The sequence below is a fragment of the Octodon degus genome, unplaced genomic scaffold, assembly GCF_000260255.1.
Source record: "Octodon degus isolate 3935 unplaced genomic scaffold, OctDeg1.0 scaffold00073, whole genome shotgun sequence".
In the NCBI taxonomy this organism is placed as follows: Eukaryota; Metazoa; Chordata; class Mammalia; order Rodentia; family Octodontidae; genus Octodon; species Octodon degus.
Genome location: NW_004524649.1, coordinates 6,270,380 through 6,296,221, shown reverse-complemented (window position 1 = coordinate 6,296,221; position 25,842 = coordinate 6,270,380). Strand labels below are relative to the sequence as shown.

The window sequence follows — 25,842 nt, the reverse complement described above, 5'->3', positions numbered from 1 at the left end:
GGCTGTCCCGGGAGGCAGAGCCTGGTGGAGGAATCTTATTCATGTCATTGTGGTGGGAAGTGCTTGTGAGCAGCCCTGGAAGGAGAGGGGGGACACAGGACAAAACGAAGGAAGAAGTAACAGAGCTCAGGAGCATGCCTGGCCCCCCACAGGTGTCCCACCTTGAGACAGAAGGCCATCCACTTACAGCCAGTGTCAGCATGCTCTTGGCAGCTGGCTGCTCCCAGGAGAGGATGCTACAAACTCTTAAAGGCCAGGCATGGGCACCTGAAATCCAGCAGACATCGTAGGATGTGCCCTTCTGGGGAAGGAATGAGTGTCCACCTATTCTTTCCTCAAGACGCACTTGAGCAGCTAGAGGTTGAGTCATACTATGGAACCTGGTCCTGGCAAGATGTGGCTACTGGGGATGGCAGAGACAGAATAGCATTTTTGGGGAGCTGGGTGCTGGAGATCCAACCCAAGGCCTCATGCAGGCCAGGAAAGCACAGCATTGCCAAGCTGCACCGCAGCACCAGATGTACTGAGGTCCAGGAGTTCTTTGCTGTGCTCCTGGCTGCTCCAGGGCCCCAGCCTTCGATGAGCCAGGAACGTGTCACCCATGAATGTGGGAGAGGGCAGGGACCCTGGTCCCACCTTGAGACCCCTGTGGGGCTGAGCCTGTTGACCACCAGGCACACAGGGCCGTGTTGCAGGCTGTGGCAGGCAGTGGACAAGAGGCGGGTGTGGGATGCTCCGTCACCACAGAGCTGGGCAAGCCACCCATGACCTTCACTCTGAGCAGTGCTTAGCCACTTCCTGCCTCCCATCTGTGGCCGGCAGCAACTTCCGGCTTCAGACCTGGGTGTCTCATTTGTAAACAGAGATGAAGGCTTACCAACAGGATCAAGATGGGCACCAGCAAGGGCAGTAAGCTTTACTTATTGCTGTGATTCATGGGCCACAAAATCACCTCTGAAGGAGATGAATCACTCCCAGTGTTCTGTCTGTCCACAAGGTTGTGCAATCCTCACTACCGTCTGACATCAGACTTCTCCCGCCTTACCTGCTACTAAGAAATCCAGAACCCATCCCCAGGCACCTCTCCCTCCACTCTCAGCCACACCAAGCTGCTGTCTGTTGCTGTGGGTCTGCTACTCTGAACCTGCCTCAAGTTCACACAATGTGTGGCCCACATACCTTGCTTCTGCCCCTCAAAGCTTGCCTGTGCCAGTGCTCCCTTCCTTTGCATGGTTGGATAGTATCCCTAGACCACAATTTATTGGTCCTTCCACTTGTGGATAGAGACCCACAGGCTATTGTGAATAACCTCAGTATTATTTTATGACTAACATGGCAGCATTCCTTTGTAGGGTTTTATTATAAATAATGTCAGTGATCAAAATACTTGGCTTGGTACAAAGAAGCAAAACACACTTATCAGATCAGGTGCATAATGAGTATTTTGTCCTGGTGTATTTTGCTGTTGGAGTGGGGCTGTGTTCCTGCTTTGAGCATCAGGACCTCTCAGCCACCCAACCTGAAATTTAGCACTTGGGGTTCTGTCCTCAAACTCAAATGTTTTATGCCCGCAGACAAAACCTGAGCTGAACAACACTTAGGATGCTAAGAACTTTGCTAACAGGTTAGAGATGGACAGTTGGGTCCCTTGTGTTCAAAGTACTCTTCGATGGCAGAGAGATAGAATCAAATAATATATCCCTCAAAGCTCTTAGACCACCTGTAAGGTGGTGTCTTAGCCATTTTCTTCTCACTTGGACACAATCCTGACACCCACAGGTGAAGGAGGAGAGGTTTATTTGGGAATCATGGTTGTAAAGGAATCAGTTCATACGTGGCCAACTCCCAGGCAGGAACAGCATGGTGGACGGGCCTAGTGACCAGAGCTGCCCATGTCGTGGTGATCAGGAAGCAGAGGGAGAAGGGAGGAGCCAGGAGCAGCATCACCCCTGCCCAGGTCGCACCTCTTGACCCTAAGTTAGCCAGAGCACAAGAGGTTCCTAAGGATGTGAGTGTGAACCAGGACAGGGCATGAGCCTGACACAGCCCACCCTGTAAGCTCCAGGGGTGGTCTCATTGGTGGGGACCTGGCTGGCAGCCACTGATGCTACTTTTCTCTCCCAGCATGGTCAGACACCAGGAAGACCCCTGCCCAGAGGATGAGGAAGCAAAGGGCCGCCCACGAGACTCCGGCTATGAGAGCCTGTCTGGCCAGCTCAGCATCCTGGACCGGCTCCTGCACACACACCCTGTCTGGCTGCAGCTGGGCCTGAGTGAGGAGGAGGCGGCCAGAGTCCTTCAGGCCCAGCCACCCGGGGTGAGATGCATGCCTGTGGAAGGCTAAGGCAGGGGTGTTGCGTTGCCCCAAAAGCAGCATGTGGTTGGTTCTGGAAAGATGTTCCCAGGTATAGGCACAGCTTCTGGTGTGGGCCTTCATCCCCATGTAGGGAAAATCTGGAGATGCTATGACGGCTTTCAGGGATAGAGCCCCGACTGATTGCCATGTCTCCATTGCTGGGTTCCCAGGGCAATGTGGGGGGCCTGCTGGATGCTGGGATGTGTGTGTTACAAGGAGGAAGAGCAGAGACTAGTCCCCAGCTGTATCCTGAGCTTGCAGGGTCTGTTGTTTAACTGGGCAACCAGCTGTCCCAGAGCCACGGCTGGGCTGCTCACTTTTTCTGCCTGTCATGTGGCTTTCCACAGTGACCTGCCCCAGTCTGCTTCTTCACGTACACTCTACCCGATGTGTTCGCTTCGGCAGCATATACACACTCTACCTAAGACCCTGTAGACATCCCTAAAAAGACACATAGCATTTCACTCCATGAGGCTCTTTATGTTTTTTTCTTCTTCCTGAGATGAGGAGGTTAACCCAGGCCTTTTGCACTGAGTTCTATCCCTGGCCCTTTTTCTCATATTTTATTTCAAGACTAAGTCACTAAATTGCTAAGTTTTTCAGCCTGAGCTTAAACTTTGGACCGTCCTGCCTCAGCTTCTCACAGTACTGGAATTACGGGGATGCACCGCCCCACTGGGATTGGTGATTCAAATTCTCATTCATTAGAGGACATAAAATTAGAATTTCAGTTCCTCGGGTGCACCAGCCGTATCTTCACAGCTCATGGGCCACAGGTGGCTGCCATCGTGAATATCCTAGAATAGAGAACATTGTCATAATACAAAACCAGCTAAGGAACAGCGCTGTATATGAAAATGTCTGCTTCCAAACAAAAGATCGGTGCAGTATCAATCATGGGACAAATCGGACATAAAAGCCACTTAGGAGGCTAAGGCAGGAGGATAGTTGTGACATTAAGACCAGGATGGGCTACAAAGTGAGCTCAAGGCCAGCCTAAACTGTAGTGAGACCCTGTCTCAAAAAAAAAAAAAAAAAAAAAAAGAGGATGTAAAACACATAGATAGAAACTAAGGAATAGAGGGAAAGGCCAGACACAGTGGCAGCAGGCTGAGGCAAAAGGATTGCAAATTAAAGGGCAGCCTGGGGCAACTTAGCAAGACCCTGTCTCAAAATAAAATTCAAAGGGCTTAGGGTGCAGTGCAGTGCTCCGTGGGTTCAGTCTTATGTACCAGGAGAATAAATGGGTTGGAAAGGCAGGAAGAAAATGCAACCTGTAGCTGGCTGACTGTCCCAACTGGAGGGCTGGAGGTGGAGCTCCCGAGTTTCCCAGCAGCCAGGCCCCACTCACTTCCATCTGTAGCACTTGCTCACTTGGAAGTTGTTGACTTCTTGAATATGAAGCAGGCTTCCGGTCTCCATGGCTCACTCCTTGTCTGGCACTGGATGCCATACCCACAGCCTCCCCCAGGGAACCAGCGTAGGAGCTGGGAGCAGAATGCTGGGAGGAGCAGTGGTGCATTGGGGAAAACAAAAGAAGCCAGGTGTCCAGATCCAGGAGAAAGAGAAGTCAAGATGCAGGACAGGGCCGTGTGCTGCACAGGGAGCCAGGACTCACACTGCCTGCCATAGTGAATGTCCTGAGCACCATCTAACCTGTGTGTCAGGTGAATGGTGCAAGGTGGAGTTGTGCGGTGCACAGCCTGTGTAACAGCATGTGGCCTATTTGGATTCCTGCCTTAAATATACCTTAAGCCAAATGAGCTCCCAATTCACCACCTTTGCTTGAGCCACACTAGCTTTTCTTAGAACTCAGGTTCATCAAGATGTATTGAACAGTGCTAATGGTTCTGTTCATGAACTTTGCGGCTAAGGAAAATTGCATGCCCAGCTTCCAGCCTCCTTAATGTCCCTAAGCTCAAATTCCTCCTCCCTTCCTGTGCAGATCTTCCTCGTACGCAAGTCTGCCAAGATGCAGAGGAAAGTGCTGACCCTGCGTCTGCCCAGCGAGTTCGAAGTCCCGCTCAGGGAGTTCACCATCAAGGAGAGCACATACAGTAAGTTGGCAGCAGGCGTCAGGTACACAAGTGTGGTCCTATGGGGGGGAGGGACTCTGCGCTGTCCCGGCCCCCCAGTGGCCATCCTGTATTATGCATGGGCCACAGAGCCCGCAGGCGGGGCTTCCTTTCATCCCCTGCCCAGACTGCTATTACCTAGCCACAAGGGCTGCTGCAGGACCTCAGGGACAGACTGTGTGCCCTGTAGGTGTCACCTCGCCTATCCTGGGGAATGCAACTCTGTGAGCATCTCTTGCGCCTGAGAAACAACTTCCTCCAGTTTCTTCTCCTTCTTATTTTTCTGGTGCTGTGTTGGATGAGGCCTCAAATGTGCCCCGGTGCCTGGCCCTGTATCGCTGCTGGCCGGCCTAGGCTGGGGTTTGCACGGACAGTGCGGGTCAGTGTCACTCTCCTCTCCCGCTGTCCTGCTCGCTGCCTACTCTTTGGGCCCTGGAAACAGGAAGAGTCAGGAGGCCAGGAGGTGACAGGAAAAGCGCAGTTCAGAGGCCTTGGCACCCGGAAGGACCTGCCTGCAGCCGGTCTCAGTGGCACCTGGGGGAGCAGCCCTGCCCCATCCCTCTCTGGCTCTGGCACAAACCCAGAGCTCACCTGGTCAGGATTCCAGGAAACTGAGTCCTCCCCAAAATGGAATCTGTTGGATGGTGGAAATACATTGGGAGGTAACCCGAGGACACACAAGACACACTGTTTCAAAGATAAAGAATTTTGACTGGAAGGGGTGGGATCCCAGCAGCTTGGGAGGCTGAGGCAAAAGGATTGCAAATCGAAGACCTGCTTAGGCAACTTAGCAAGACTCCTTTTCAAAATAAAACCCTAAGGGAATACTACTATACCATAAAGAAGGAAATTTTGAGTCATTTGTAGGAAAATAGATGCCCCTTGAGGCAGTAATGTTAAGTGAAATAAATCAGACACACGAGCTTAAGTATTGCATGGTTTTGCCTAGGTGAGAAACCCAAACTGTAAATAAAGAGCAAAATAAGAGATAGATAATAGGAAGTAGGGAGACGGATCTCTTACAAATGGGAAGGGGAATCAAGCGCTGTTGGGAGGAGAAGCAAAAGAATGAAACCGCATGCTGCGCATGCACCAGCTCGAAGGCAGAGCCCAGTCTCTGTGCGCTGCAAACAGGAGCTGATACCATTGGGGGGGGGGGGGAGACCCTGAGTTCATCCCCCTTCTGGGCAGAAAAGGAAAATCTGTTGTGAATTTCTAGCAGGAAAACTGATGAACTTACATGCAGCTCAGCCACCATTTCTGAGTTGCTAGCCCCGCAGCACGTTTCCCGGCATCATAGCCCTGCGGTGACCTGGCTGGAGGCCCCGCCCACGTGCTGAAGCACAGTGGAGACTGGGGTTCCCTGCGCCCGTGTGGGTCCTTACAACCCACGGTGCCCACTGTTCTTTCCCTGGTCCTCTCCAAGTAACTACAGGCCCAAGTCCAGACAAGGTGTCCCTGGGCTTCACTTGGGCCCAAAGGCTGTGGAGTGTGGGGAAGAAATGCTTGCTGTAGTAACTCGCGGATGTTTGCCACTATTTCTGGACAACACAGCACAGTGCTGCACGCCATCTCCCATGTGTACGCACTGCTTTCAAAGAGACCATTTCGTTTTCTCAAAAAATGTCAGTTCCCACTGTCCCCCTACTGGGAAACACCAGTTCTATACATGTCCATTTTATAGATGAGGAAACCAAGGCTCACAGAAAGTGATTTACCCCTAATAAGTCTCCTTTGCTTAACTCGATAGACTGCAGCACATGCCTGCTGGTTGTTTCTGTGCACCTGCTCTCGAGGAGTCAGGCACCCAGCTCTGGTCGCTGCCTGACGTGGGCCACAGAGAGGGTGCTCGGGACACTCAGCTGCTCTCTGTCCTCTCTTTGCAGCCTTTTCCCTGGAAGGCTCAGGAATCAGCTTTGCAGATTTATTCCGGCTCATCGCCTTCTACTGCATTAGCAGGTAAGGCCCCAGGCCAGGCCCAGGGACCCGCTGGTTTGTGTGATTGGTCCAGTGGTCACCGTGTCTGGATGCCAGAGGGAGATGGAGAAAGCTGAGCTGAGATACCCTGGGTCACGCAGCACGGGAGACGAAACCACAGCTGCTGTGGGTGTCTGTGCTCAGCGACACTTCCACAGGCTGCTCCCCAGCAGGAATGCACCCAGGCACACACATGCATGCATGCACATGTGAATACATGCATGTGCACACATCATACATGGGCATGTGTTCACACATCAGCGCACATCTACACTCATATGTGCTCATGTGTACAAACACAAACACGCACACACACACACACACACACACACACACATACACATAAAAGAACCTGTGATGCAAACCTGTATTATTTAAAGGTCACTGCAGTGTTTTTACAAACTGGTCAAGCCATCCTATAAGCCTTGCAGAATCAACCCTTAAGCAAGTGGTCACTCTTGTCCTTTTTAAGACTAAAGCATCTATTTTAGTCTACAGGAAAGTAAGCTCCAAATCAGCATGTCGAGACAGTGTGAATTACAGAAGCCTCTTAAAAAATTATTCTGTTATTTATTTGTTTGTTTATTTATTTGATACAAGGTCTCACTATACAGATTAGACTCATAATGATCTTCCTGTCTCAGCCTCCCCAGCCCTGGGACTACAGGTGTGCTCCATGGAGCCAGCTTGGCACACCCAGGGTTTCAGGGCCAACACAGCATACCTAGGGTTCCAGGGCCAGCATGGCATGTGGTACCAGGGATTGAACGTGGGGTCTTGCACTTGCCAGGCAGGAGCTTAGACTGCCCAGCTATCTCCCCAGCCCTATTCTTTATTTTATTTATGGTACTGGGCATTGAGCCCAGGGAGCGCTGAAATATACCCCACCCCTATTTCTATTTTTATTTTGAGACAAGACCTGACTAAATTGCCCAAACTGGTTTCACATTTGCGATCCTCCTGCCTCAGCCCCCCTCACAGATGGGATTATGAGAATGTGCCACAAAACATTACTGCTTCTATCATCATCATCATCATCATCATCATCATCATCATCATCATCATCATTATTTATTACTGTCTTCATCATTTATTTTCCAACAGGGGCCCACACAGTGAGACCCTGCCTCAAAAAGGAAGGAAAATAAATCTACACTGAGACTCTTGAGGCGATATTTAAATTTAAGATGGTAGTTTCATTGTCTGTCGCACAAGCTTCAGTTAGGGCCCCTGTCTTTAGCAGGGCATAGGAGAGGAGGAAGCAGCCCTGCTTCATGTGTGTGCACATGTGTGTGGACGCTGGGACACGCTGACGGGTCCTGGCCAGGGAACATGAGTACAGCATCTGATTTTCTAGCAGATCAAAGCCTACAGCCACTCGTCAAGGGATGGCCATGTGGCTTGCTGTCACCTATCGTTAAGAAAACCCAAGCCAGTCAGGTGATGTTTGAACTCAGGGTTCTGCATTGAGCCCAGTAAAAGCTCAGAATATACATAGGTCAGTTTCGTTGCTGTCTGAAGAAATAGATTTTAACTGAGTTATGTGGCTGTACAGTCACATATTTGCAGGGTACTACGGTCACGAAAAGTTCTAGTTTGTGTCCTGCCAGGTCAGGCTGCCCACCTGGCATGGTGGTAGCGCACACCTGTAATCCCAGAGAGGCTGAGGCAGGAGGATCACTGAGAATGTGAGGCCAACATGAACTACCTGAGGAGACCCTGTCTGAAAGAAATAAACATAAAAAAAAAATAAACATAATGTGAAAGAAATAAAGGAAGACAGAAAGAGGTGTGCCCTGTGGCTGCAGCTGCTGCTTCTGCAGCACAGACAAAGGGACTAGCAGAAGGGTTCTCACACTTGGGTGGCAGGCACTGAGGTCTCCCGGAAGCAGGGGGTGGCATGGGTGGACACCCTAGGCAGGGGCAGCAGCCTCCTGCTGCCCTATAAATGGCACTGCAGGGCTATAGAGATGCACCAGTGTCCAAAAGACTCATGTTTTGCTCTTTTCATTGACTGTAAAGCTCAGTTACTCATTCAGTTTGCAGCTTGGAAGGCTGTGGAATCCCGCAGTCACCCAGATGTAATCTGTCCATTCGAGGGCATTGCCTAATTGGGCCGTAAACAAGTCCTTTGGCCCCACCATTCTTGTCTCGGCAAACTGCCAAGGCGACTCGTGAGGATAGAGCACAAGCAGAAGCCCCAAGCTGCGTCCTCCCCTTGCTGCAGCTGGCCGCTGCTCGCTCACTGTCCTCCCCCCGGGCCAGAGCCTCTCCCACGCCAGGGCCGCAGCACCTGCTCCCCCTCTTGGAAAGTTGTCCTTTGTGGTTTCTCCCTGGCTCCATACATCTTGCAGGGCCAGCTGTTCGTGAGTCCCTATCTCACCAGCTGTCGCCTTCACAAGGTTTATGAAGCCAGAGCCTTTACACTTCGTTATAGCTTACCCACTTCTTCTTCTTTTTTTTTTTTTTTTCCTGATTTTTTATCTTGAGCTTACTGCTAAATTGCCCTGCTGGGCTAAAGTGTGCAATCCTCCTGCCTCAGCCTCTCAGAGTGTTTGGATCGGAGATGCCTGCCACCTCCTCACACTATCCTGTGGTGCTGACCCCCTTCTCATATCTATGTACTCCTTAAGTGGTGTATTTGTGTGTTCAATTTTGTTCCCAGCCCTGAAGCTATGTCCTAGGTATGCTAGAAGGTTGTAAATATCTGTTGAATGAATGAATGAATGAATGAATGAATGAATGAATGAATGAATGATTCTTTGTAAGATCAACCAATACCATCATGGAAAGAAAACAACACTCCTCCCCTCAGTTGCCATTGTTACTGAGCATTTATTCGTTTCTTCATTTATTCCAAAAACACTTTCTCCAGGAAAGGTACAGGAGAAGTGAATGAATGCACAGTGCCCACTGTGCCCTCCTGAGAGCCAGTCACAACCCCCATGTTGGTGTCCACTGCCTACGCCCTGGCCTGTGCTCTTGGGCTCCATGCTGCTGGCTTCCCTGATGCTGTGATGTTGGGGTGGCTGCTGCCCCGAGAAGCCTCTCCTTGCCTTCAAGGCCCAGTCACCTGGGGCGGCTGCAGACACACAGGCTGTGCAGTTCCCATGCCCCGGGACACGTGCATGAGCAGTGCACAGTTCATGGGGTAGAGTGAGGGCCTGAAGGGTCCGCTGCCTGTGAAACTGGAGCGTGGGCTCTGCTTAGAAAGTGTCACAAGGTGGACCAGGGGCTGCTCACTGGGCACCTCAGGTGTGGGCAAGGGACTCATACACATGCTTTAGTGTGGCACATTCCTGCTCTGGGAGTTGGAGCTGACTCCTGACAGGCACCAGGCAGATTAGCACCTGTGGTGTCCTAGGTGGACACTGTCAGCATCCGCAATGCTGAGAGTGCTGATAGCAGCTCCACCCAGCTTGGCCTACCTGTGGAGACCCACAGGCTCCAGAACAAGTGAGCTCGACCTGCAGCTGCCCTGAGTGGCTCATGACAGGGTGGGGTGTGAGCTCAGTCATCCACTGGACACAGCACAGTGACCAAACACATTTTCAGGGTGGAAATGGGTGCCAGGACAGGAACTGGATGGGCAATGACAAACATTCTCTTTTTCTGCAAAACCAGGGACGTCCTACCGTTCACCCTGAAGTTGCCTTATGCCATTTCAGCAGCCAAGACTGAGGCTCAGCTTGAAGAACTGGCCCAGCTGGGACTAAGTAAGTGGGTGGCCCTGAGCTGTGTCAGACACCCCAGTATCAAACTGAACCTAGTAGTCCACAAGCTCCCAGAATTATACTTCCTGGGATTTATTTATTAGGCAGGGTCTCACTCTGTAGTTTAGGCTGACCTTGAACTTACTATGAAGCCCAGGCTGACCTTGAACTCACAGCAATCCTGCCTCAGCTTTTCAAATGCTGGGATCACAGGTGTATACTTACTCTGTCTGGCTTTTCTGGGATTCTCTTTCTAGGTCACATGCTCAGCCCACTCTTAGGAAAACGGCCTGTGAGGTCACCCCCAAATCTCTCCAGCTTCTCCTCTTGGTATTTGAGTCCATCCATATGTCAGAGTTCAAGTGTTCATGATGCAGCTGGGGTCAGGTCCTTCCCTGAAGTGACACCTTGCTGGGGAAAGAGGATCCAACACAGAGCTCATTTCTTTCCCATAATCGTGTGCCTGAGGGATTTGACGGGAAGATGTCCCGTCTCAACCCTGCCCCCCCCCCCGACAAGAACCTTGCTCTGCTGCTGGACACTCACCTCCCCTTCTGCCCCATTGCTGAAGTCCCCAGAGCCCCTGGTGCTATTGGGCAATGCTGTGAAGGATTGGACCACACAACTCACTGGGGACCTAGCATTGCGCTAAATCCGTGTGAGCCTCACCTTGTGGAACTTCCCTTCAGCAGAGGGGGCTTCTCAGATACCCGGGCTCTGTCCTTTAGCAACATTCACGAGCAGAGACCCTGGGATTTGGAGAGCACTTTGGGATTCTGAAGTCTTCGGACCATGATTTCTACAACCTCAGAAACCGATTCTTGACCCGGAAAATTGAAAATACCTACACCTCTTTGGCACAGCTTTTTCTGTAGTCTGAAAAAGTTGAAGTGGGTATTGTTTCTGGGGGCATCTCCCCAAGTGACAGACACAGCTGAAGAGCCTGAATTCCTGAGGCTCAGTGTCTTTGAGGAGTGGCCGTACCTTCTATATAGCAGGACTAGGAGAGAATCCTGGGTGTGGCGGAATATGGGAAAGCTGTGCCTCCTCGTGTGGCTAAATTCTGCACACTTTGTAGGGATTGAAGTACTCCCTGGAGTCAATGCAGTCAGCCAGATTATGGCTGTATGGGCTTTTTTTCCTTTTTATCTTTATGATTTTGTTTTGAGACAGAGTCTCACTATGTAGTTCAGGCTTGGCCTTGAACTTGAGATGATCCTCCTGACTCAGCCTCCCAAGTGCTATGATTCCAGGCAGTGTGGGGATGGATTCCAGGACCTCAGGCATGCTAGGCAAATGCTGCGCCACTAAGCTCAACCCAGGCCCCCATGGTGGGCATCTCCATGTCCACTGGGTGTCACTTTTCTCTAGCTCTGTGGCCACATAATTGCATAGACCTAGTACTGGTGCTAAAGGACTTCCACAAAAGACAATGCTGTGCCATACAAAAAATAAAGGCATGACAAAACTAAAATTTAGCTTGCTGTGGTGGCCACTCATTTAACTAGAAAGAACGAGGCCTAAGGAATAGATGCTCAGCTTGTGATTCTTAACGAGCTCATTACCCACCTCAGGTGGAGTCACCACATTTATTGATTTATTTAGTTAGTCTTTTGTTTGTTTGAGGGACATCTCACTTAGTAGCCCCGGCTAGACTCCAACTTGTTGAATTGTTCGGGCCAGCCTCAAGCTCACGACACTCCTGCCTCAGCCTCCTGAATGCTGGGGTTACAGGCGTGCAGCACTACACCCAGCTGAGACAGCTGAGTTTTAGATCCTGTACCTCATCTGTTCATTCAGTCAGCGAATATTTCCCCAGGCTCTGCCTTGTGGCAGGCACTGTGCCCACACAGAGGGTCAGGAGGTTACCAAGGTCTCGTGCCACCAGTTAATGAGGCTCTCAGCCTCTGAATGCAAAGGGCAGACAGGTGGAGCCAGTGTCAGGCCTCCTAGGGCTCCAGAGACATTCAAGCAGGAAGGACCCTTAGCACCCAGGAGGGGAGGACTTGGGTCCTCCAAAGCCTATCGTGTGGGACAACAGAGGTGTGAGGCAAGTCCACAGGGACTTTGACATTTCATGGCCACATTTTAAAATGGAACAGAAAAAAAAAAAAGAGAGAAAATCTGACACATGTTAAAGAAACTCAATCATTTATTTTATCCAAAATATTATTGTTTCAACACGTAATCAGTATGTAAAAAATAAAAAAACCCTGACTGTAATCCTAGCACTCTGGGAAACTGAGGCAGGAAGATCGAAAATTTGAGCCCTACTTAGAATTTAGCATCTTGGTGAAAATTTGTCTCAAACTAAAAAATGAAAAGAACAGGGCTAGGGATATAGCTGTATGAAGGCTCCAGGTTCAATCCCAGTGCCAAAGGGGGGAAAAAATCCCCCAAAGCATTGAAAATATATTTTACATTATTTTTCACATGAGGTGTCCAAAGTGCATTATTTTCTAAGCTCAGAGCATTCAGCCCACATATCAAGTCAGAAACATGCAATCTGTAGATTCCATTAAATTAACAATAAAGCAGGGCTCAGGGGCACATGTACGCCTGTTATCCTAGTGCTCAGGATGCTGAGGCAGGAGGATCATTGAGAGTTTAAGTCCAGTAAGAAATACATAGAAAAAACCTACCTCAAAAATGAATGAATGAGTGAATAAATGAACAAATGAATGAATAAAAATTTTAAAAAATAATTTATAATAAAAAAACCAGACTTGCCCAGTCCCACATGCCGTATCGGCCCCTGGGCATGCTAGTTGACCACCGAGACTGAGCATGATGGAGCACGGCTGTGATCCCAGCACTGAGGAGACTGAAGACAGGAGGATCACTATGAGTCCAAGCTGCATAGTGAGACCCTGTACCAAATACCTTTAAATATATATATCAGACTTGGGCACTCAATGTTTCCCAGTAACAGAGCCCAGCGTTACAGTTTCGTTGGATCCACACGAGGCAGACTTGAACCCCACATTCCTCAGTTGAATGCTCTCTCTGGTGCTCTGGGGTCCCCTGTGGCCCTTAGCACTCAGACTAGGGGCACGGGGGGGGGGGGGTAAGAAGGCCATGCAGGCCTGGGTGGGTGGGGGGACACCAGCATCAGGCCCAACACTCACTGCATGGACAAGGCAGGGCCGGGACTCCCAGGGGCCCTCTCTCCAGCTCCGCAGGAGAGTGGGGAGAGAAAGCAGACTGGAAGGAAGCCCAGGCTCTGTAACTCTGTCTGAGAGGAGCAGGGGTGTGGAGGCACAGATATTTATAGCCTGGTAAGGAGGTGCTAGGATTAAGGCAGGAAGGGATGAATGGCTGAAGCTACAGTTCCATTTGCATAGACGGCTCCCTGGTCTTTTTGCTGATGGCACCCGTGCCCGCCCTTTCCTCTCCTGGTTTAGTGCTGAGTATGTAAAAGCCAGGCCCATTGTGCAACACCCAGGCCCAGCTGCTGGCTCTGCCCTTAAAGGGGAACTCAGCACATCCACATCTGCATCCCTGCATCTGCACCCAAATCCCGGGAGGGCTGCTGGGAGAGGATGGTGGCGTCCTGAGGGCCGACTCAGTACAGCCTGCCCTGGAGATCCGGAGGACTTTCCCCAGGCTTGGCCCTGGACAGCTCTCTATCCCTTCTCACTTGCCTGGGCTCAGGGGCTGGGCACAGCCCAGCCAACTTCTCCCAAGGGCTTTTCTTTCTTTGTGGTTTTTTGAGACAGGGTCTCACTCTGTAGCCCAGGCTGGTTTTGATCCTCCTGCCTCAGCCTCCCTATTTATAGGCGTGAGCCTCCATGCCTGGCTCCTAAAGGGTTTTGAAGGTGAGAGGCCTCTGGGGCCTCCTGTGAGCTCACAGCTGGGCCTGGCAGCGGGTTTGCCCTTTCCAGTAAGGGAATGCAATAAAAGCAAAGAAATAAAGCAAAACTGCCCAGCCCTCCCCTCCCCCCTCCCCTTCTCTTCCCTCCCTCCAGCTGTGGGCTCCCTGACTTCTGAAGGAAAGAACGGCCCAGGGCACTGTATTTACATTCTTGTGTTCGCTGATAATGACTTTCAGATTTTTGGAGCTCCTCCGCTGACAGCAACCCCCCCAACCCTCCACCTCCCCATAGGCCTCCCCCCGCCGACGGCCTCTGCCCGGGCCCCTGGCGCCAGCTCTGCCTCATCAACGGGGTGCACGCCATCAAGCCCAGGACGCCCTCGGAGCTGGAGTGCAGCCAGACCAACGGGGCCCTGTGCTTCATTAACCCGCTCTTTCTGCAAGTGCACAGCCAGGACCTGGGGGCTGGCCCAAAGCGGCCAAGCGCAAGAACTCCACCGGCCAATGGCTCTGAGAGGCCTCGGTCCCCACCGCCCCGGCCTCCACCACCCGCCCTTCAGAGTCCGCACACTAGCCCTGGGCTGTCTGGGACTGACACTCAGCTGGGCATGCCACAGACAGTGGGCCCTGACACGCAGGAGAATGTAGCCAAGCTGGGAAGAAAACCAACCCCCATCCCTCCACCCCGGCTGAAGAAGCAGGCTTCTTTCCTAGAGGCGGAGAACAGTGCCAAGACCTTGAGTGCCCAGCCCCTAGTCCGGGGCCAGGAGCTGGAGCTGGAGCAGGGCACAGCTGGCAGCGCAGGTGGGGCCCCGCCCGCAGACTGTTGCACAAGGGCCCAGCCTCCTCCCACCTCTGCAGCCCGGCCCCCGTGCCATGGGGGCAGGCAGAGGCTGAGCGACATGAGCATTTCCACTTCCTCCTCTGACTCGCTGGAGTTCGAGCGGAACATGCCACTGGACAGCTATGAGGGGGACACGAACAGCAGCCTGGAGGACTACGAGGGCGAGAGTGACCAGGAGACTATGGCGCCCCCCATCAAGTCCAAGAAGAGCAGGCACAGCTCCTTCGTGCTGCCCAAGCTGGTCAAGTCACAGCTGCGCAAGATGAGCGGTGTGTTTAGCTCCTTCATGACCCCTGAGAAGCGCATGGTGCGCAGGATTGCGGAGCTGTCTCGGGACAAGTGCACCTACTTCGGCTGCCTGGTGCAGGACTATATCAGCTTCCTGATGGAGAACCGAGAGTGCCATGTGTCCAGCACAGACATGCTGCAGACCATCCGGCAGTTCATGACCCAAGTCAAGAACTACCTGGCCCAGAGCTCTGAGCTGGACCCCCCCATCGAATCGCTAATCCCCGAGGACCAAATCGGTGAGTAGCTGCTTTGTTTTCCAATCGTAAACTCTCCAGTAGGTTGACCCAGCTCTGCCCGATAATGAGTTGTATGTCATGGTTGAGATTTACTTGGAAATTCTGGACCTCACAGAATTCCACATGGTATGAGTGGGCAGCTTCTTAGGGCAGCTGCTAGAAAATGTTTGGGGAGCAGTGGACTGGGATTGAGGAGCGTGTCTGCTCAGGAACTGTATCTCTGCTGCTGTTAGCTGCAGGCTGGGGACACAGAGAAGCACCTTGATGTCCCCTGGCAGGCAGTGGGGTTTGTGCTGCTGTCTGCGAAGTCAACAAGGGGTAGCCTGAATTTAGAGAGAGCCAAGATGAGGTGACAGCACCCCATGTTTGCACCCTGAGCGCAAGCACTGGCCACCATGAGCAGGATGGAGTCTGTACCCTTAATTCCTGGGGACCTATCGTGTCCCAGGGTACCAGCCTCGCTGGCCTCAAAGCCGAAGTTCTGTGCCTGGGATCCTTTCAGAGTGAAGAAAACACCAAAAAGTTGCAAAGACGAGTTTGTTTGGTGTGCCTTTAAAACAAGTAGCGTGGCTTTTGGAGGTCGCCTGAAGGGCGTTCTCGCAGAGTTGGGGAAATACTTTCTTTATAACTTCACTGAAGGGCTAGATTGTTCCTGGTTACTTTGGCAGGGAACTTGCCAAGCTAAATTTGAATTTAGCAAGCGGTCTTTTTTCTTTTCTTTTCTTCTCAGGGTGAGAGTATTGAAGGGTTTTGTTTGTTTTGCTTTGTTTTATTTATTTCAGAAGGTTGGTTTGAAAAGGTTAACTTAAGAGACATCAGGCACCAGGCAGCGGCTGCCAAAAGCACTTCCAAATATTTGCAGGCAGCTCAGAAGCTAACCCCAGATTTATTTCTTCTTTCTGATTGGATGCGTTTGTTGAAAGTAGTAAACAGTAGGATACAGTAGTGTCTTTCTCTGTCTCTCTGTCTCTGACTCTCTCTCTCTTCCTTAAAGTGAGTTTGAGCCGCTCTTTGATTTACTCACAAAGGAATCAAAGCCTGTTTGTTTTCTCACCATTTGGCTGACCAGGGGCGTGGTCAGAGCCAGGGTGTCGCTGGATGGAGTGGCTGAAAGGAATGTGTCTCTCTGGATGTGCTCTGAATGGAAAAGCCTTCCTTCCAACTACCCCGCACCAACACCAGCGGCCCTTTCCCCTCCTGAGCCCCTCCAGGGAGACCAGCTCTGAGGAGCCTTAACAGGGACCTCAACCCTTACCCTTGACCTGAGGACCAGCTTCCTGTTGGCCTGGGGACAGCCAGCAGGTGACGTCAGGCCCTAGCTATGTGGCTGGTAGGGCCCGCAGCTTGGGAGAAGGGGCTGTGCAGCCAGCCAGGCCTGGGCAATCTCCCACTGTTCTTTTCCTAATTAATTTCAGGCTCAGCGTTTGCTCTTGGAGCTCAAGGCCTCAAGCCCCCCACCCCCACTAAAACAGGCTGCAAATTATACCCTCCCACCTGTGCAGTAGGTAGCTTTCAATTTAACATCTATGACCTGGTGAAAAGGGAACCTGACATCCAAGGGGCCTTTCCAGTGAGCGGTGCCTGTCTGACTGCTTAGACAGGTGCTCAGGTCGCCCCCAGAAAGATGCACCCACACCCATGATGGGTGGGAAAAGGGAGGGCTGAGCCTGGGGAGACACCTGCCACCTGCCCCTTGCCACCTCAGCTCGTAGCTGGCAAGCACTGCACTTGGCTTTATATAGGATCCTGAGCAGTCATTCTACCCTAATTCTCTTCCCCTCTCCCACCACCTTCATGTCTTCTGGCCAGCTGTGGAGGGAGCAGCACAGCAGGCTGACCTTTATGGAGGCCTCGATGGCAGTGTGGGCCCGAACTCCGAAGATACTATCCGGTTCTTTGTGTGTCTGTTGGTTGATGTCATTTGTTAGGGATGGCACCCAGGGACACTGGACCATGGGTACATCCCTAGCCTTTGAAAAGTTTTTCTTTTTGTATACAGGTCTCATTAAATTATGCAGCCTGACCTCAGATTTATAATCCTCCCACCTCAGCCTCCGGAGTGACTGAGATTATGGGCATGTGCCATCACACTCAGCTGTTAGTTTTTGTGAGACAGAGTCTTGCCCTCTTGCACAGGACGGCCTTCAACTCTCAGACTGTGGTGATCTTCCTGCCTCAGCCCCCAGAGGGGTGGGATTATAGATGCACAACACCGTGCCTGAGCTGGTTTGGGGCTTTTTAACATTTGTATTAAAGTGGACATTCATCCTGATGCCTCACCAATGCAGATGTCATTCTGGTTTGAGAGGATAGCAAAAGTGCTGGACTTGAGAAGTCGGGGGCCCTGGGCTCAGTACCCAGCTCTGAAGGAAAAGAGTGAGAATTCAGGGGAGAGACTGGACCACAGGGCAGCTGGAGAGACTCCTGACAAGGAAGGGACGATGTGAGCATCGTTTCCGGAAAGTCCTTTCCCGTAGGTGTGCAGGCAGCATTTGGGACCCTGAGTGAAGTGTGGCCTGAGCCCAGCTGTGTGTCTCACACACTCCTAAGTTACGAGGGCTTCTTTTGGCAGAGGCGCTGTGGAGACTCGTCACCTAGGCCTGGGTGTTTCTGTCCAGATTGTTCAGGGTTTGCAAATTCAGGAGGAGCAGAAAGGCAAAGTAACACAGAGGATAACAGCTATAGACATGGGGGTCTGCCCTGCCCAGCTCCCTTCCCACATAGTCTTGGATTTGAAAGCTGTCCTGGAAACCCCACACTTCAGGTTTGCTCTGAACAGGGGTCCCCAGATGCTAGCAAATCTCTTACAGAACAGCAGCTGGGTTTCTGTCATTTAAAAGAAACTGGTCCTGTGCCCTGTTCTCATAACCCCTGGAGGACCCAACTGTGAGTGAGGGCACAGGAATTCTCGTACGAGGCGTGGATCACAGAACTACGCCCAGCAATCCAGGAGGTGGGAGGAGAAAGCTTGTAGCAGCCACGCTGTCCCGGGTGTCGTGTGAATGAGTGCCCGGCCCCTGGCTCTGGCATGGGGAACTGGTGCAGGCCACTGTCCTCAGAGGGGGTACTTCAACTGCAGAAAGAAGAGTACTGAGGAAGAAAACCCAAAGCAAACCATCCCCCCACACTCCCATTCTGCTCCAGTGCACGCTATTGTCAGTTCTTGCCCTTTCTAAGCTGGTAGAATTGACGAGCAGTGACTCAGCCTCAAAGATGGGCAAGGCTGTGTGAAGGCTGTGTCCCATCATGCAGCGTTGTCATGTTCTTTAGACACCCTTTGGGGAGAACTTCCACCCCAAGCTCTTCCAGGCAAAGGCCTCATGTTGCCAGGTGTCCTGTGGCTGTCCAAGCTGGGGAATGCAGTCCATGAGGACAAGATACCAGCTAGCTGCCTGGCCATGCTACCAGCTGTCCCTTATTTCTGATCTGAGGGGGCTTCCTTGACACACAGCTCCCCATTCCACTCCCAGGTGCTCATGGGAGAACAAACCAATGTTTTCTCCAATAATCCACACACCATGGAGGCCCACATGCAAAGTCCCGGGCTTAGTTCCCTTATGGCTGGTACTGGGGCAGGGAGGACCAGACAGACCGGCGTGACATCCTGGCCACCCCAGCTTTTGCTCCTCCTTGGCAGATTTTCACATTGTACTGCACTTGCTTGAGCCATTTTTTTTTTTTCTTTTTTTTTTCTGAACCAGGGATTGAACTCAGGCCCTTGCGCTTGTCAGGGAAGCGCTTTTTCCACTGAGCTATCTCCCCGGCCCCAGTCTTATGAAACCAGTGGAAGAAATTCACCCCCAAATTTCTGGTAACGGAATCTGCTCTTTGCCAGATTTCTTACAATTTTGTGGTTGCTTGTTTTCATTTTAGTAAAGGATTTTTATTTTCATTTCTGACTTGGCGTCAATGTTGGGAAATCCCCGTTCTCAAGCCTTGCTTCAAGAAAAACAAACTTTTCTCCAACTCCAAAAATATTAGTAATCCTAAATTTTCTGCTTCATTCACATTGCCCACCACTACTCTCATGAACGACACAAAACAGCTGAAGGTAGATGATGAAAAACAGAATGTCATGCTGTAAACCAAAGTGTGTATTTTCCCCAAAGAGTATTTTAATTATTGAAAATGACATGTTCTTAAACCCAATCCCCACATACTTCAAAGAGCACATCACTTTGTCATTCCAAATGGGTTGTTCTGTTGGGTGGTTTGGTTTGATTATTTGAGATTCTGGAGATTGAACCCAGGGACTTTGTACTGAGCTACATCCCCAGTGTGTTTACTTATTTATTTTCATTCATTCATTTTCAGGGTCTTGCTAGGTAGCTAAGTTACCCAGGCTACGCATGAGTTGTGGCCCTCCTGCTTCAGCCTCCTTGAGTGCTGAGAGTATAGTTATGGACCGCAACACCTGGCACAAGACAAGCTGGCATGAGCCTGGCTTGGGAGGCTGAGGCAAGAGGATGGCATTAGCCCCAGAGTTTAAGGCTAACCTGGTCAACAGAGTGAGACCCTTTTCCTGCCTCCACAAAAGGAGGGCAGAAGTTGATGTGGTTTCCTAGCCATTGAATAGTCATAACTATTTTAGTTCAGATCAATTTAAAACTGAGTATGGAAGCCTGGTTTGAATGCTAAGACCTAATGTGTTTTGTTTTTAAAATTTTGGTTCCCAGCATGCGTTCAGCCTCCGAGTTAACTGCTGTTCCTGTCCTTTATTTTCTCCCTTCTTTTTTATTTATTTATTTTTTTTTTTTTTAAGGAGGGCTCTCACTATGGAGTGCAGGCTGGCCTTGAACTCAAAGGGATCCTCCTGCCTCAGCCTCCAAAGTGCTGGGATTATAGGTGTGCCCCACAATGCCCAGAAGACTGTGTCTTTTTTTTTTTTTTTTTTTTAATAAAAAGACCTGCTATGAGACATGTGTCCTGAGAGGCATCGTGGTACCAAAGCAAGGCGGAAGCCTCAGTCTTCTGGCTGCCAACCCTACCACCTGGGAGAAGTGAGCCCTTGTGGAGTTAGCGATGGGCACACAGGAGAAAGGTTGGCCTCTGTGCCCTGCTTAGAGAAGGTCCATGGTATTCCTGAAAATTAGTTTAAACTAAGGACCACCACATGCAACCACTTTCCTACTCCATGATTGAATAACTTTGATGACTGAGCATCTACGTTTGGCTGAATGTGTTGTATGTTTCTGTTTCTGTTTTGTTTTGTTTTTTGGTCTGAAGATCTAAATTGCACAATCTCCCTCCCTGTCTCAGCCTCCTGAGTAGCTGGGATTCCAGCCAGGCATGTCCACCATGCCTGGCTCTATATTATTCTGACCAAAAGAAAGTTACTCCCCCCCTGGGGGGGGCAGGGCAGAGGATCTCCTGACTTCTGAGGCTGAGAGGGCATCACAGAAGATCTATGGTCGTGGGCCCTCTCCTCCCCACCATGATGTCTGACCAGGCAGGGCTCCACCAGGAGGAAGCACAGAGGGTGAAGAGGGCACAGCTGTGACTGGCTCAGCATGGCTGGAGGTGGGGCCAGCATGGTATGTGGTGTTGTGGATCAACCCTCTGTCCCTGTGCTTGCCTAAGTAGGTACTTAGTATGCTGCGCTCTCTCCTCAGCCCCTTTTCTATTTTTTTATTTTGAGATAGGACCTCACTAGTTGCTGAGTTGCCAGGCTGGGCTAGAACGTGATTCTTCCTGCCTCAGCCTCCCTGAGTGCTGGAATGACAGCTGGGCACCACCACAACCATCTATTGACTTCAGTTTTGCAGTCGGAAATAGAAGTTTAGCAAGACCAGGGCACAGCGCAGGCAGGGCTACCACCACATGTGTGGCAACCCTTCTCTGCACCTCTCCTGGCCCTCTCATGTGTGACAAAGGGGACAAAAGGTGACGGCAAAGCTGAATTGTACCAAAGGGCAGCTAGTACCATGGGATCAGCACCTGGGTCTCTTGGCTGGAAGTTAGGCAGTGCTGGCCTCCCTGGTCCAGGACTGACAGGACTGAGCTACAGCCCAGCAGGAGGAACTGGCTAATAGGTGGGATTCTTCCCTAGGGAGAGCGCTCTAAGTTGTCCAGGCTGACCTCAAACTCGTGACAGTCCTCCTGATGACAGGGCACCTGGGATTACTGCACCCCACTTGAGATTGTCCTTGCTGACACAGCGCCCTTTCTTTGGTACACACTCGTGAGCCAGAATGTGCACTGCTCCCAATCCATAAAGCAAACCCAGGACTGAGGACACAAATGTCTCCGTTGCCCTAGAGGATGGCACTGTCATTGGAGTTACACACTGTGCCCTGAAGGACGAGGACCACAAGGGACCGAAGAAAGTGCTTCTCTATAGTCCAGTGAACCCTTTTGGAGCACATGCTACATGCCAGATTTGCACTAGAGACAGGGTGCTAGGGCCCCTCACCCACCACCCCTGAGGACTTCTGTCAGGAGGTACATCTGGTCACTCTGTACTTTGACAGAAACAGAGTGCTGAGGGTGCAGGGTTTGGGAGAAGGGGATTCTAGAAAATTCCCTTAGGCAGGATGAAAGCCCAAGCATTTCACAATGGGCCAGGTGGGGCTCTCCTTCCAATGCCCACTGCTCAGAAGGATACGCAGGTTCCCAGAACCAGTGCACCTCTGTGGTTTCCAGGCTTAAAAGGGGACAGAATGTGGCCGTTGGCAAAACACTAGGAATAGCATGAGTGTACACACCTGCAATCCTACTTGCTGAGGAGGCTGAGACAGGAGGATCCCAAGTTTGAGGCCAGCCTGCACAACTTAAGAAGAGCCTGTCCCCAAATAGAAAATAACAAGGTTTGGGGATGTAGCTCAGTGGCAGAAAGCTGCTGGGTTCCATCCCTTGTGTTGAAGTAAATAAATATAAATAAACAAAACCAGTAGGAATGCAGAGGCACTGCATTGAGCAGAGGAAGGAGGGCCGAGGAAAAGCAGGAGGTCCCCTCAGCGTCAGGATGGGAGGAACTGAAAAGAATGAAGAAGACTGAATTACTCAGACAGACAGACAAGACCCAGGAAGCTGGAAGGCTCTTTAGGAATTTATCAAAGCACTTTCAGTTCCCACTCAAATCTAAACAAACCCCAGTTATGACTGAAAGCAAAACAAATGAACCCCCCCCCCCACCTCCTGCCCTTCCAGCAGTGTCCCTGGTTCTTGAGGGACAGCTGAGGATTTGGTGATCACTACACATCAGGCGCGTTCCAGGCTGGCAGAGTGAGCCTCAGTGGGAAGTCATGTGTGTCCTCACCTTTCAGACCTAGCAAGGAGGAGGAAGAGGAGGGGGAGAGGGAGGGGGAGGAGGAGGAGGAGGAGGACACTGCCCTGAAGGTCACACAGCAGGAGCCTGGCTAGCATGGGTTGACACCTGAGCCAAGTACCCTGTAGTGCTGAGGACTCTGCTTTCTGAACAGGAGCTTTAGCCAGCCATCTGATCAAGGCTTTTGGGGGGCTCCTCTGTCTCCCTCAGTTGCTGTCCGCCCCAGTGGTGGGGCACTGTCTGCATAGGCCAGGAGTACGTGAGGACCCAGAGGAACTCAGGCAGCGCTGCTGGGCTTGAAGTTGCCCTGGGCTGCTGCTGAGCCTCGAGCACCGAGCTCTGTGCCTCACTTCCTTTCTGGGGCATGGGAAGGCTGGGAAGTTAGCACCCTGGCACCCTGAAACCACGCTGTGCTGTCCCTTTCTGTCCTTTCTGGGGTCACCTCCTGAATTCTTATCCTTGTCCGCATCAACTTCCTAGAGAACCTGAAATAGGTTCTCTAGGAAGACAGATGGACTGTGCAGTCGAAGGATTGTTTCATTCATGTGACAAATGAGGTGGTGAGCCCAAGGGCATACCCATTCCCCTTTAGCAACAAACCTATTGGAAGCACAAAGCCAATGACAGTGTGGTAGCATGCAGGAAAAAAAGCACCATTCAGTCAGGCGTGGTGGTGCATGCCTATAATCCCAGAACTCAGGAAGCTGAGGCAGGAGGATTGTTGGGAGTTCGAGGCCAGGCAGGGCTACAAAATGAACCCAAGCTCAGTCTGAACTGCATAGTGAGACCCTGTCTCAAAAAAGACCAAAAAAAAGACAAAAAAAATATCACCACTCAGTTTGCATGTTTTGCACAAGAGAGGCCGTTGAGCCCATCCAGGCCGATCTGCAGCAGGGACAACCTGATTCCCGCCTCACCCCAGGACATCAGTAAGAAGAGAATGACTTGTGGACTAACTTGAGGGCAGGTGAGATGACCCAGATGATCTTAGAAAAGGAACTGCATAGATAAATGCCCAATAACATTAGTCATTGTAAATGTTTAAATTTCACTTTCCTACAAAAAAAAAAAAAGAGCCCTTGTCTTCTCAAACATTGGCTTCCATTTCTGCGACTTTACTGTTTTGTCTAGACCTGGACTAAAGCAGCAGCAGGCTGTGAGATCTAAGTTCATGTTTTTATCTTTGTCAAGTTAACCTTAGATTGTATCCTGTGCATTTTTATTATAGACTGAAAATCCCTTATCTGAAAATCTAGGATTCAAACTGCATTCAAGTTGGAAGCCTTGCATCATCCGGCCCAACGATTTCAGCCTTTGATTTCCGGGTCAGGGATTCTCATCCTGTAGTCTTTGCTAATATTCCCAGCTTTGAAGAACTCTGGCATCTGAAACACCTGTGGTCCCACATGGTCCACAGAAAAGGTGCTCGGCCCAGATTATTATTCTGGGCACTGCTGGGCTGGTGTCCCCTAAAAAATATTAACTGTCACCTTGTGCTGTGTTAGCATTCACCAGCTGTCTACGCTGAGCTTTTTATTCTTTATTTCCACGGTAGCGGACCTTTTAAAACTTTCAATAAATACAAACAGGCCACTGTGCCACACCTGCATAGGTTCACAACCACTGCTTTATTTTGAGACAGGGTCCAAATTGCCGAGGCTGGGTTTGAACTTGTGATCCTCCTGTCTCAGCCTTCTAGAGTGCTGGGATTATAGTCAGGCACCATCACACCCTGCTAATAAGCCCATGAATTACTGAGGCCTGTGATACTGGCTTGTCTGATCTCTGACTTCTGTAATCTGTGCTTCAGGTCACAACAAGGGACAAAGACAAAGCTTCCATCTCCTTTTCTTTCTTTTTTTTACCTTTTTTTTTTTTTTTTTTTCTTTTTGGCAGAACCAGGGATTGAAATCAGACCCTTGCTCTTGCCAGGCAAGCGCTTATTCTACTGAGCCATCTCCCTGGCCCCATCTCCTTTTCTTAATCAGAACATCAGTTGTTGCAGAAGTAGCCACCAGGAGCCACTTGTCTAGTGGGGAGCACACTATTTCCTATCGTATTAACGCCAGGGGATCCCACTTCGCGGCTGGGTGCGGTACCACTTCCTCTTCATGGATGACCTTTGCAACCAGCTGTGTGGGCTGAACACAGATTGTCAAGCTTGTTTCCATTTATGGTCATTTAGTGTCCTGGGGTCAATCCCTGGTTCCACGAAAACAAAAATCAAAATGAACAAAAAGCCTGAGCTTATGGTGAGGACCACAAAGTACAACTAGCATTTTTCTAAAACTCAAAACGTTACAGTCCAAAAGATTCTCCTGTATTTCATAGTTATTAAAAGAATAAAAAAGACATCAGTAGTCTTCACACAAAGCAGTGCCCCCTACTCGTTTCTCTTTGATGGTTTCAGGACTTCCAGGCGTGGGAACACAGGGCCCTGGGACTCAGGGGAGCTCCTGGCTGTGGCTGTGGCTCTCGCTGGCTGCGTGGCATCAACTCTTTGGGTCCCACGTTTCTTCTCTGCAACATGGAGCCAGGCAATACTCGAGCAGGGGCTTGAGGGTTGAAGAGTCCGTTTATATAGAGCGCCTAGAATTGTGTCATTGTTCTCAGTGTGAAACATCTGGGGTTGTTGGCCTGGAAAGGAAAGAACCAGAGATGCTGAAAAACCACCTAGAGTAGCAGTCTGCAGGACATGTGGTCCCGCCATGTCCTTGTCTTTTCTGAGATGCTCTGAGAGTGCCTCAGTGGAGGGGTCACAGGGCCCCCTTTTCATTTCAGAACTTCTGGCACTGTTGCCTGATCATGCCTGTCTTCCTGCTGTTCAATGGGCTGATAGCAGAGGTGAGGAGTTTTGCAAGAGCTTTTTCCTGAGGTCACCAAAATGTAAGGAGATAGTGGCCTTGGGTCTCTGAGGTGCCCTGAGGACAAGGTTTAGGGGTGCCTGTGGGGTAAAGGTGCAGGGTGATGGCAGAGGTAGTGAGGTGTTAGTGTTCACCAGCTCTCCACACTGAGATTTTTATTATTTCCACGGTGGCAAACGAGTCACCAGTGCTCTGTGCCTGCGTCCGAAATGTCATGGCTCCTCCCGGGGAACACATTCAGAACATGGCGGCATTCTTGTGCTGGGAGTATGGAGCGGGTGACCTGTGTGTGCCGCATGTGGCCTGGGGATGCCTGCTCAGGCTGAGGGAGGTGGTGCCGATCGATTTGAGCCCTACAAGGTTACTGGCAAATTCCAGCTGTTGTTCCCAGGGTGGCCACACGCA

At 50.9% G+C, this 25,842-nt stretch overlaps 1 protein-coding gene across 6 annotated transcripts in view; it reads left to right on the top strand.

Moving 5' to 3' along the window:
• The window catches only part of Rin2 (Ras and Rab interactor 2), a 182,214-nt gene that overhangs the window by 141,621 nt on the left and 14,751 nt on the right, over positions 1-25,842 (top strand). For 3 of the 6 annotated variants that reach the window (XM_023720066.1, XM_023720067.1, XM_023720069.1), the window contains 5 exons: positions 2,125-2,317; positions 4,302-4,413; positions 6,318-6,390; positions 10,033-10,124; positions 14,173-15,306. In XM_023720066.1, the coding sequence (XP_023575834.1) occupies positions 2,125-2,317; positions 4,302-4,413; positions 6,318-6,390; positions 10,033-10,124; positions 14,173-15,306 (1,604 nt within the window). Of the gene's footprint in view, positions 1-1,770; positions 1,780-2,124; positions 2,318-4,301; positions 4,414-6,317; positions 6,391-10,032; positions 10,125-14,172; positions 15,307-25,842 lie in introns of those variants that run through there. The other 3 variants (XM_023720070.1, XM_023720071.1, XM_023720068.1) reach the window with 2 other exon arrangements.